The following is an 11,950-nucleotide window of genomic DNA, read 5'->3' as shown; positions in this document are numbered from 1 at the left end:
GCAAGCCCAGTGGTCTGCAAAAGGAAAGTTAAATCGGAAGGGCAGAGCTCTTCATGACTATGATTCACCCTTCTTTCTACCAAGCACTTTGAACTATTAGAATCAGTCCCCAGGTTCCCTGCTACCCCTCCCCATCATCCCGTATCCATCCCATTTTTAGATGGATATAACCTGGGAATCTGAAGGGGCCCCGGACATGGTACCCACCCACTAGAGAGTCCTTCCTAGGCCTAATCTGCCTGTGACCTCTCCCAGGTACTACCCAGCCCCTGAGGAGACCATGGCCTATGGAATTAATGGAAAAATCTTTGCATCCAGTGAAGAACACCTCAGCAGCTAAAGTAGGTCTTGATTCATGGCCACAGGCAAGAAACTGCCTTGCTCTTGATGCAGCTTTTTCTTGTTTAGATCCTGTTCCCTAAGCAATAAACCATGTTCCTTTATTGCTTATAGACTCTACAGGGAGATGCAGCTATTACTAAGGCCCCATTGTCCTTAAGACTGTCCCAGATTAGGGGGTCTGGTAATGTGGGGATTAGATGGTGAGGGATTCCTAGAAAGAAACGTCCAGGGAAATATTCCCCCAAACATGGCGAAGGTAGATCTCTGATTGCCTGAGGGCCCCATGCCTTAATGGGCAGTGGAGCTACACCTTCAACTACACAAGGGGACTTTGGCACCCAACTCACAGTGCTTCTCTCTACCCCAACACCTGGCACCATCCTGGGTGATTTCACTGTCCAAATGGATGACCTAACCAATACTCTGTCTTTCCAAGCCATTGAACACTCATCTCCAGGAAGTGGCATCTTCTCCCCCTTTAACCACTTATTCCTTGGACCTTATCACCCAGAGCTCTCTCTGCTATCTTCTTAAATATAATCATCCCACTGTCTGACCATCTAACTAGTCCACAGTTCATCCTTCTAGTTCTCTCAACATGCGTTCCCAGACACCTAGAACACTGCCAGACATATAGGAGGCACTTGGTATATTCACTTAACATTCTGCCTTGTTCGTAGACTTCACTGAGGCTCCTGTCCACAAACTCCTGCACTGTCTCCCAATCTGTCACACAATCTCATCTTCCTCATCAAGCCTGCCTGGGTCCCATGGTCCATCTCATCCACCATTCTGTACACCTACTCTGTGTCAGACACTGTGGACATAGTAATGAAGATATAGACGCAAACACTCACTGCCCCTGGTCTTGTGTCTTTCTTCCACGACCAAACAACAGAACTAAAACCTTGGAATAAACTAACACTCCTCTTGATTCCTACAAGATTACTGAATCTTGTAGAGGCCTCCCCACTGCCTGACACCCTTCCACAGTCCCCTCTCCAAGTTCTTTCTGTACAGATCCTTCTCATAGGCCTTACCCTCCCACCACCTCAGGGACTGGGCTGCATGAGTCAGTTTTCAACATCTCCCTCTCTATCAGCTCCTGCATGCTCAAGCCCCTCTCTCCTTTCCAAAGAAAACCCTTGCTTGTCCTTTATCTCCCTTTAGATACCTACCTCTCTCCTTCTTGTCTCACCCAAGGTTCTCAAAAGAAGAGCCTATACTTGATGTCCAGTCTCCTCTGCTTTCCTGCTCCAGACTTGCCAACTTCAGGGCTCTTCTTCAAAGTGTGTCGTCCGTACCTGTGCTCCCTACAACTCCCCACACCACTGCAATCCTGCCTACTCTGTAGGCTAGAGATGGGGCCCTACCTATTCCAGAGAGGCATGCTGATCTTGCCCCAGTGAATCCAACAGTGTCACCTCTAAGCACAGATTGAGGTGAAAACTTTCCCAATTCATTTTTAAATGTGATACCAAAATGTGGCAGCCCACCAAAAAAAGCAATAAACTCAGAAATGGCGAATAGATTTAATGTAGAGTGTCAACTTCAATTGATTGATAGTGGCTGCCTAGAGTGCTGTGTTGAGTAGGTTTCTGAGGATGCACCCTGGCTCGAAGAGAAAGACTGCTGGGAGTAGGAATATCTGAAAACACAAATAAAAGGAAATCAAAAAGTCAATTGCTATCCACTAAAAGGGAAGGAATAAAATGCCAAAAGCAGTGTTTTCCCATACTCTCCATGTGGTCCTCTAACCCTGGCCTTCTTATAACCACCCAGCTCCTCATCCAATCCCCATGAGTCCCGACTGACCCCAAGTCTAAGTAGATACCTGAAATCTCACTTGTAGGAGAAACCACAGGCACCAGAGCCGCCACTGGTGCTGGCACCAGCTCCACCAAGGCCCGAAAAGAGCCCGAACGTGAGGGTGGCAGTCAGGCTGGTGCTGGCGCTGAAGCTGCTGCCAGCACTGGCACCAGCGCTGGCACCACCACTCTCCTGGGCTTTGGCTTTAGCTTCGGCTCCCGCCTGGATCCGGGCTTTGGCCCAGGGTCCGATGTCAGCTTCATCCCAGTTGCAGGGCCCAGCAGCATTCTCAGAGCCGAGCCCAATGCCCATTCGAGCTCTAATCTCAGCCCTTGCCTTGGCTTCAGCTGCAGCCTCAGCCGCAGCCTTCATATCTGCTTCCATTGCCTCTCGGTACTGAGCTGCCCATTCCTTGGGATCCTTCTTTTGTACCTGAAACGAGAATAACAACCATCTGAAGGGGCAGTCTGAGTACTGAGCACCTACTGTATGCTAGGCACCATGCTACATGCTGTATACAGTAGTAATAATACAATAAATACTACTAGTAATTATGCATCTAATATTCCATCCCTGCTCTGACACTTACTCTCTCTGTGACGTTGGACATGTCACCTAACAACCTCTCTGAGCCTGAGTTTTCTCATCTGCAGTAAGGTAATGACATATTAGTTGTAAAGATTAAACAATTCAGATAATGTATTGGCACATTCATACGGGCTTCTGAATGTTCGTGTATGAGCTGCAGGCTGCTCTGCACACGGCCTATCCCACCCAGTGGCACCCCATGTTCTTGACAGGCCAAGCTTGGGCAGCTCTCTAATTACCTTGCAGGCAAACTTGAGGACTTTCATCTTGCTGGTCTCATAGTAGGAGCGCAGGCCCCAGAAGAACTCATACTCAGGGGGATTGCTATTAGGGACTCTGGCATAGTCCAGGTACCTTGAAAAGAGAGGTTCAAAGACTTTATAAGACCACTCAGAGTCCACTCATGCATGGACTGGACAGGCTTCAGATGGCAAACTCCCCTGCTGAATACTGCAGCTTGTCTTCCAATATTGAGCCCTGTCTCACTGGTCCTGCTCAGCAATCAGATGGAGGTGCAGGGGGACATGTGTATGGGGTTTGTTCACAGGAAGGCCATGAGTTCGTGCTCCTGGTCACAATGACCCAGATTCTTGTTGGGTTTGTTGTAAACCATTTCTTCATGCCCCCTGCTCTGAGCACAGCCCATCAAAGGGGTTCATCCATGGCCTGGCTGAGCCCTGAGACAGTCACCCACAGAAAATGACTGTGAGGGAAAGAAACTGTCAACCTACAGCAGTGTACTCCATGCATCCTCCCTACCATTTGTGTGCGAGTGCACACATATTCTCCAGGGATCAAGGACAGGGTGGGTCCTGGTCAACAAAGTCAGGAGGGCTGGGCTCCAGGTCCGAATGGACCCTTTACCAGCCAGGGTCATGCTCAGACTTCCACTCTCCGAGTCCTAGGCTTCCTAAGTAATAACAGGGATGGGATAACAGCAGCTATTCTGCAGGGTATTTATGAAAATGAAATGAGATGTACAAGTCAAGACCCCAGTACAGTACCTGACTGCCTAAAGCTACCAATCCAATTTATGGCATTTCTTTATGGAAATTACTTTCTATGAAGCCTGAGCAAGCATAGTAAAAATAACCAAGGTACTGGGGCCAGGATTTAAATCTAAACACAACTCTTCCATTTGCTACCTATGTAATCCTGAGCAAATTATTTCACCTCTCTGAGCCTCAGTTTCCTCACATGTACAAATGCTAGTGATGACAATCCCTGCCTTGAAATTTCTCTGAAGACATACGTGAGAGTACAAATAGGTCAGGAAATGTGTGCACCTATTCTCTGTCACAACCTCAGGAATAAGCAAGCACCTCTATATGCACACATATACACATGCACAAGCACACACACATGCACCATAGCTTTATTACTCAGTTCTGAAACAGGCAAAATGCATGGCACACATCAACACCAGACAGACACTTACTTCTGCTTGACAAACTCATCAGTAATGAGCTTCTTCACATCCCCAAAAAGTGAGTGATGTATCCTGACAGCAGAAAAAGATAAATAAATACATACGTACACACATACATATATACATAAATACAGTTGGGGCTGTGGCACATCCCAGATGTGGGCCAAGGCATTTCCAACAACATAGAAAAGAGGTTTCCAGCATATGACGGAAGCTCCACAGAACCCCAAGAGACAGTGAGACAGAGAGGACCCTTTCCTCATCCACCCAGGTCAGAACCCTGGACCTTCTGCCCCATCCAGCACCCCCACCCACTCCACCAGACCACCAGGCTGATGCAATCCTGGGACCATCCTCTCTTGCCAAAGGACAACACGGACAGCAAGTGCTGAGAGAGCCCAATCATACCCGGGGCGCAGCCCCAGCTTGCGCAGCACCTCCCAGATGACAGCTGCAAGGGGAGGCAAGAGAACAGGGACAGAAAATGAACATGTGGAATTCCAACCACAACCCCCAATTCAGCTGCCAGCCCAGCCACTCACCCTCACTGGACCGATTTCCATTCATGAAGATGATGCTAAGAAGCACCATGAGAAGACCCAGTTTTGGTGAGTCCTTGGTCCTAGGAGAATAATGGGACAGAGAGAAGGTTTACGTCCAACAGCCATCTGCAAAAAATCACACTGGCCAGCTCACTGGGCTAGCCTCCCCCAGATTCTTCAGATATGGGAGAATTCCTCCCAGTCTATGCTTCAAGCTCTATGTAACCCTGAGTGAGGCACTTAGACTCTTGAGCCTAGTCTCCTATGCATAAAATGGGACAATCACATCCTCCTCTCCCCGGGATGCTGAGAAGATAGAAGGATGCCTGTCAACTTGGTAGGACCTGGGCACCCAGTCAATGTGAGTCCCTTCTTTCTCTCCCAGACTCCTCAGCCCTGAGAGAACTCGAGGCACAGCCCCAATGATGCTCCTGTCCTTCAAGCGCCATGATCCACCCATACCAGGAAGCCCTCCCCTGAGAACCATTCTACCAAGGCCAACAGGAAGAGACAAGCAATGACAGGTCTGCTTTCCTGGGAAGCTTCTGGAGAGACAGAAAATCTGACAGTAGGAATGCCCTGCCCCAGGCTTCTACACCCTTCAGTCAATCATAATCAGGCACCACTAGTCTGAGTAGGGCTCCAACTACGTTCAGGAGCTGGAACAGGGGATTTTTTAGGCTCTGTCTTTCCTGACTCCCCAGGGGGATGTGAGGAGAGAAGAGGACAGAGATGGACAAAAGCAGAAGCCTCCCTCCCACCCTAGCCCTATCCCAGCTTACGTTCCCAGTATGCCTGCATCAGTGGGCTCTAAGGTGCTGAGAAGAATGTATAAGTGGTCATTTTTATCAATTTCCTTTAACTGGATCCCAAATACCTGTGGATGGGGAGAACAGCTTGTGAGATCACAAAATTCAGCTCCTGGGCATCCCACAGCTCCCCATGTACCTAGGTGTGTGCGTGCGTGCGTGTGTGTGTGTGTGTGTGTGTGTGTGTGAAATCAGTGAGATAATGCACATTAAGCACTTAGTTGAGTGGCCGGCACACAGCTAACAGGCAACAAATGTACTATTGTTATCAACCTCATCTTTGTGATTAGTGGGAATCTAGGGAGACAGAGACTGGGCAATGGAAGGGAGAGGTGACCACTTGAAATACATTACAGGACGTGTCAATCAGTGGACAGCAGCCAGGACTAACCTGGGTGGCTTGGGTCCTCGCTGTGCTTTACCACTGACTTGCTGTGTGACCTCGAGCTAGCCTATGCCCCTCCCTAGGCCACTGTCTGCCCATCTGTGCAGTGACAGGGCTGGGTTAGTTAGTCTCTGTGGTCCCCCCCAGAAGGGACATGGACAGCTCTGTTTGATTCAAGGCTTCCCCACTGCACCCATCCCCCAGGTCTGCCCCTTCACCTTCTCCAAGGAATAGCCTGCTCGTTCAATGATTTCAGGGTACACATCAGTGTATTCTTTGATGATGTCCTTCAGCATGTCTGCAAGGGGAGAGTGTTGCGAGCACCTGGGCTAAAATGAAGCCAGGTGGCCCCCATACCCAAACTATAGACCCTTTACCAACCCGGCTGTGGGTGGCACAAACAGGTTCTGAGCTAATGAATAGAGATGCTAGTATTGCCAAATTAGAACCTTGGGAGGACATAAGTGAGAGCATAAGAGTAAGACAGGCTCTCAGCACATGGAGGGGAGAGGGCAATGGAGGGCAGAGCTGGGGGAAGGAAGGGTTAGGAGGACTCTACCTGAGCGTTTGATGGGAATCTTCGTCTGATCTTTCACCAACAGGTATTTCACCAAGTCATTTGCCTAGGAGAAGAGAAAAAGATGGAAAGCTCAAAATATGTTTGCAGAAGACTTGAGAGGATGGCAGAGAAGAGGACAGCCAAAGCTGTGAATAATGCAGAGTGGAGAGGACAGAGTTCTTACCCTCCCTTGCAAAAGGGCCACATCCCGAGGTGGTGGTGCTTCGGGCTCTTGGGATGACTGGAGCTTGGCGGCTCTGCGGCGAGCCTTGCCCCTCCGGGCCTTAGGTGACCTTAGAGAGAGCAAAGCTCTCCGGGCCCAGGCAGCCAACCGAGTCCTTGATGCCCTGCGGGCCCAAAAGGCTATGGGGCCCCTGGAAGCCCTGCGGGCCATTGAGGCCATTAGGGCCTTTGAGATCCTTCGGCCACCTGTGGTTCCAGAAGCCTGACTCTGATCACTGCTGCCATCCTCTTCCCCATTCAGATGCTTCACCTGCATCAACAGAGAAGCAGTACAACATTGCCAGATGAAACAGATGGTCCTTTTTCCTCATCTTCTCTCTTCCAGATGTCCCCTCTAATCCCACCCCTGCAGTAACAGCCTAACTCACTAGACAGTGGCCATGTTGAGTCGTGGGTTTGTCTTTCACTGGTTTCCAAGCAGGAGTTCATCTTCCCACCAGGCCAGGAGCAACCCAAGGGTGGGGCCTGAGGCTTCTCCTCTTCCTGTGTCCACCACTGGCTCTGCTTATACCACCCTGGACAAGTCACTCCACCTCTCTGGGACTCAGCTTCCTTCTCTACGAAACTGGATTACTTTCAGGATTTAATGAGATGACCTGTGTGAATGTGCTTAGCTCAAGACCTTACACATGGTAGCTACTATATAAATATAAACGACATTTCGTTCAAATTGCTGTTATGCATATTCCTGTCTCCTGTCTCCACCAGTCTGTGAGCTTTCTAATGACAGGAATTATATTACATTTTGCTGAGTGTCTCCCACAGCCTTGATTAGCTCATGGAAGTTTCTAAAGGTTTGCAGAGCCATGAACCAACTAAGAGAGGAGAGGAGTAGAGGGGCAAAGATCTTACCTTTCGGGCTTTCTTGGCCTTGACCTTGGGCCGAGTATCCTGATTCTCCTGAGCCTGGGCAGCTGCACCCTCAGGCTCAGGTTCATCTCCCGGAGCCTGAGAGGCAGAAGCCTCAGTCTCCAGGGCCTTTGTATTGACCTTTGTATCAGCTACACAGCTGACCTTTTTGGTCTCAGTAGCAGGCATTGTCACAGCCTGAGGGTCAGCATTCTGTATCTTGGTGTCAGCTGCCAGACTCTTCTTTTCAGCTGCCAGAACCTGGGTATCAGTCAGCTTAGTGGTAGGTGAGGACTGAGTGGCAGTTACCTCCTGAGCCTCTGTGGCCTTTGAGACCTCTGTGGCCTTTGAGACCCCTGCAGCATTTGAGACCTTCACAGCCTTTGAGACCACTGGTGCCTTTGAGGCCTTCGGTGTCTCTGAGACTTCCAAGTTCTGAGTCACTGTCAATAGGGTCTGGGTCTTCAAGCTGCTGTCCTTTTCTGAAGCTTCAGTCTGCAAGAGGGAGCAGGGAAGCTCACAGACCTTCTCTCCACCCTCAATTAGGCAAAAGGCTCCAAAATTTCAGGGCCTCACTTATCAGAACTACACTAACTCCTACTTGCAGTGTGCTCTGACCACCTCTGTCCAACAAGGCCTCCCCTTCCTTTGAGCAGAGGAGATGGGGGCCTACCCTCCCTCCCGCCTTCCTTCCTCTCTCCTTCTCCCGCCTTCCTTCCTCCCTCCTTCCTTCCCTCCTCCCTCCCTCTACTTGGGGGAGGGGGGCGGCACCCAAGCAGGGAAGTGGGTGGAGAAGGTCAGGGACAGGAGGGGAGGCGCCAAGGGATTTGGGGCAGCAGCAGGGGCTGGAGAGGAAAAGCAGCTATGAGAGCGCAGAAAGAGGACTTACCTGGACGCGGGTTGGACCCGTACCACTCTGGCTTGTGTCAGACATGTCTCAAGTTGGCCTGGCAAGACCTGAGCCTGAAGGAGAGAATGCCTGGGTCAGGAGGAGAGTCCACGGAACGTCCTCTCTCCTGCTCTGCTGGGAGGCTGATCCTCACCTTCCCTAAGGTCCCAATCCCAAACCCCTCCCCCCACCCCCAAGGACTCCGTTCTCAATTCAGCAATCCAGAGCGTCTAGGTCTCAATTCTCTGCAGCCGCACCCTCCCCTTTTCCAGGAAGATGTGCCAGCGCGGCAGCTCTGAGGACCCCGCCCCTTTTCCCAGTGCACCCCCCTATCAGCCGCAAGTCGACAGTGCGCATGCGCAACCGCTGCAGGGCCCATCTCAGCCCCGCCTGCTTTCCCAGCACAAGCCCTTTCTTTGATGTCCACCGTGCACATGCGCATTTGGCAGCTGGCTTGTCTCCGAACTGGCCCTTCTTTACACGCCCCTTTCTAGCGATCCACAGTGCGCATGCGTGATGGTCACGGACTCAGTCCAGCACCTTTTTCCAACACGCCCCTCTCGAAGTCCGTAGTACCATTCGGTCCCGCCCACTCCCCAACAAGCCTCCCTCTCAAATTGTCGCAGCGTCTGGTGGTCCCGGCCCCTCCCCTACGCACACCCACCCCAAGTCCTCAGTACTGCCTGGTCCCGCCCTTTTTCATAATACGCCCCCTCCAAACAGGGGCAAAGCGCATCTCGGTTCCACCCCTTCCCTAATACACCCCCTCCTCAAATCAGTATTGAGCTAGTGATTCCATCTTGGGCCCAGCTAAACCAGGTCCAGTCCCCTCCCTTCCCAGCCGGATGGATCCGGTACGATCCAGTCCTTACAGCGGGATTTCTCCAGATCCCAGAGGGTGGGGCCGACCCCTACAGGGCTCGGATCCAGAGCTGGGCCCCGCTGCTCACCTCGTACTTCTACAACTCCCGAGTACGTCCACTCTCTCAGAGCCCCTCCGAAACTCAGAGACTGCCCTCCCCCCTCAGGCCGGAAGTGGTCCCGCCCCTTTCCGCCTCCCTAGGGGGCCTCCGTCCCAGCCAGTCTGCCCTTCCCCCCTCCCTGCTCCTCATTCCTTATCCCCTACTCCGTATTCCCTCTGCCTTGCTCCCTGCTCCCTAGTTCTCCATCGTCTTTCCTATTTACCCCACAGGATTCCCTATTCCCATTCCTTACATCCTCCTTCATGTTACCTATGCACTCCCTCCCCCAGTATTCCTTAACCCTTCTCAGCATCCCCTATTTTCTTCTCTGCATTTGCACTTCCCCTCAGTATTCACCTTCCCCCTCACACTCCCCGTCCACCACTACGCACGCCCGGTTCCCGGTTTTTCTGTCCCTCTTCCTCCACTAGTCTCTGCTCCCCAGTCCATACAGCCTACTACTCTCTCGGTCGATCTCTTTGCCTACACCCTCCTCCGGGTAACCTCTCCCCCAGCTGCAGTGGTGCAGTAAAAATTGCCCACCTGCCTGGCGGCTTTAGGTTCGAGGGGATTGGAACCACTGTCTGGAAACCCCAATCTCAACGCCCCTCACCTTGTCCTCGAGCGAGTCCGGAATTCGTCTGCCTTCTCTCAGTCTCTCTCGAAGTCTCAGCCTTCTGGACTAGAGCTGCAGCCAGCCCAGCCCAGCCCAGCCCAGCCCAGCCCCTTTCCGCAGCCCCCTGCCACCCCCCTTCTCCTTCCTCGGGGGTGGGGCGATGGGGCCCCGCTCAGGGCTGTCTGACGCCAAAGCCCGTGTTTATGCCACTGTACCAGGCTCGGTCTGAAGCCATTCCAGACCAAAACCACCCCCTCAAAGCGATTCATTCATTGAATATATTTATTTTTATATCTTTATTTGTGCTTATTACAAAGGTAATATGTTGTTGTGAAAATTCAAATAATGCAGAAATATGTAACATACCAATGAAAGGCCACCCTTATCTCATGCCCCAGAAATAACCACTGTTAACGTTTTGATATACATTCCTCCAGATTTATTTCTATTCATATACTAATTATTTGAGTTTTCTCCCAAGTGGTGCACTATACCTACTGTTCTGTGGCCTGTTTTTTTTTCCAGTTATATATTCTAAACAGCTTTCCATAGTGCACATTTCTCTTAACAGCTCCATAGTCTTTTCTTGTGTAAATGTCCCATAATTGATTTCACCAGTTCAGGATACATGAACATTTAGATTGTTTCATTTTTTTTTACTATTACTCCATTTTTAGACAAAACTTGTCAGCTAACTCTAAAAAAGTACATAGAATAAAATTCCCACCAGCAATGTCTCTTGCACCCTTATGTGCTGCATATACTACAAATATTTTTCATGTTATTTATAACAATCTTTGCTATAAAAAAGATTTAATTATGATGTAGTGAAATGTATCAGGTTTTTCCTTTGTCACTACTGGATTCTGTTTCATGCTTAGAGATACTTTCCACACGCCTGTATTATAATAATCCCTGTTTTTTCCCAAGCACTTTTATGGCTTTATTATTTATATTTAAATGTTTGATCATTCCAAATTTTGTTTTGTATAGAGACTAATTATTTTCCAAAATCATAGCCTCTAATCCCTACACTTGTGCAAATTAATCCATCTTTTCCTCCACTGATTTGAAATGGCACCTTTACCGTGTAATAAATTCACATAAGTAATTCAACCCATTCAAGAGAACAAAATCAGATGTATAAAAATGGAAAGTGGACAATATTACCATTAATTAAAGAGTATATGAATGCAGACCTGGACAACCTGAGAGTATCAATCAATTATTAGAAATCATAATGAAATTCAACACAGTGATGAGTTATAGAAATAATATTCAATACCCTTCCTACATCCAAAAATAATTCGAATGGTCATAAGTCTTCTGCTTTATGAAGTCACCTTTTTCTTTACTAAGCAAATAAAATACCATGAATAGCCCTGGGTTTTATGGACAATTTGACATACACACACACACACACACCACACACACACGCACACACACACACACACACACACACTTTCCAGATATCAAAGTTGGCTTCTGTTCTGACTTTTTTCTCTTTCTCTGAATTGTTGCTTCCTCCAAGTTTGTGACTTCAGGTCACCACTTACTTGCCTCCTAAGTTCTCTCCCGCATCCACAGGGTTTTATTTTGCACAAACACAGCCCCTCCTTTGTTCCAGTTCTAGTACTCCAAATACTTATCCCTTTTAAATCATGGCAAGCCTTGAATGCCAAGATAAAGACTTTGGTCTTGATCCTGAGAGCACTGAGGGGTTATTGAAGGTTTCTAGGCTTAGATACAACATAGATTTGTGTTTTAGAAAGGACACCACCTTGCTGCCTAACCCATAAGGAGTATGGATTAAATGTCTTCCTGGAAAGAGAGAGAGAATAGTCATCCAGATAAACAATGGTTGTGGTTAGGCCTAGAGTGGTAACAGTAGAGGTGGTGAGAAGTGATTGAATACAGGAGATAGCAAA

The 11,950-nt window shown here is 49.3% G+C and overlaps 1 protein-coding gene and 1 pseudogene across 2 annotated transcripts; both read right to left on the bottom strand.

The window, feature by feature from the left end:
- Window positions 1-1,855: 1,855 nt before the first annotated feature.
- On the bottom strand, window positions 1,856-10,142 carry MAGED2 (MAGE family member D2). 2 transcript variants are annotated; one of them, XM_006195343.3, is made up of 13 exons: window positions 10,020-10,142; window positions 8,445-8,518; window positions 7,559-8,050; window positions 6,648-6,956; window positions 6,464-6,527; window positions 6,123-6,202; window positions 5,493-5,587; window positions 4,711-4,790; window positions 4,577-4,619; window positions 4,178-4,240; window positions 2,979-3,093; window positions 2,177-2,583; window positions 1,856-1,990 (listed from the first exon to the last, which is right to left on the bottom strand). In XM_006195343.3, the coding sequence occupies exons 2-12, from the start codon at window positions 8,487-8,489 to the stop codon at window positions 2,185-2,187; spliced, it is 1,785 nt and encodes a 594-aa protein (XP_006195405.1). In that variant the 5' UTR covers window positions 8,490-8,518; window positions 10,020-10,142; the 3' UTR covers window positions 1,856-1,990; window positions 2,177-2,184. The 2 variants fall into 2 exon arrangements, with proteins under 2 accessions (XP_006195405.1, XP_014423751.1); XM_014568265.2 differs by lacking the exon at window positions 10,020-10,142 and adding an exon at window positions 9,395-9,490.
- Window positions 3,264-3,383, bottom strand: LOC116662315 (annotated as a pseudogene).
- Window positions 10,143-11,950: the final 1,808 nt, after the last annotated feature.

The sequence above is a fragment of the Camelus ferus genome, chromosome X (genome assembly GCF_009834535.1).
Source record: "Camelus ferus isolate YT-003-E chromosome X, BCGSAC_Cfer_1.0, whole genome shotgun sequence".
In the NCBI taxonomy this organism is placed as follows: domain Eukaryota; kingdom Metazoa; phylum Chordata; class Mammalia; order Artiodactyla; family Camelidae; genus Camelus; species Camelus ferus.
This window is presented reverse-complemented; position numbering and strand designations above follow the sequence as displayed.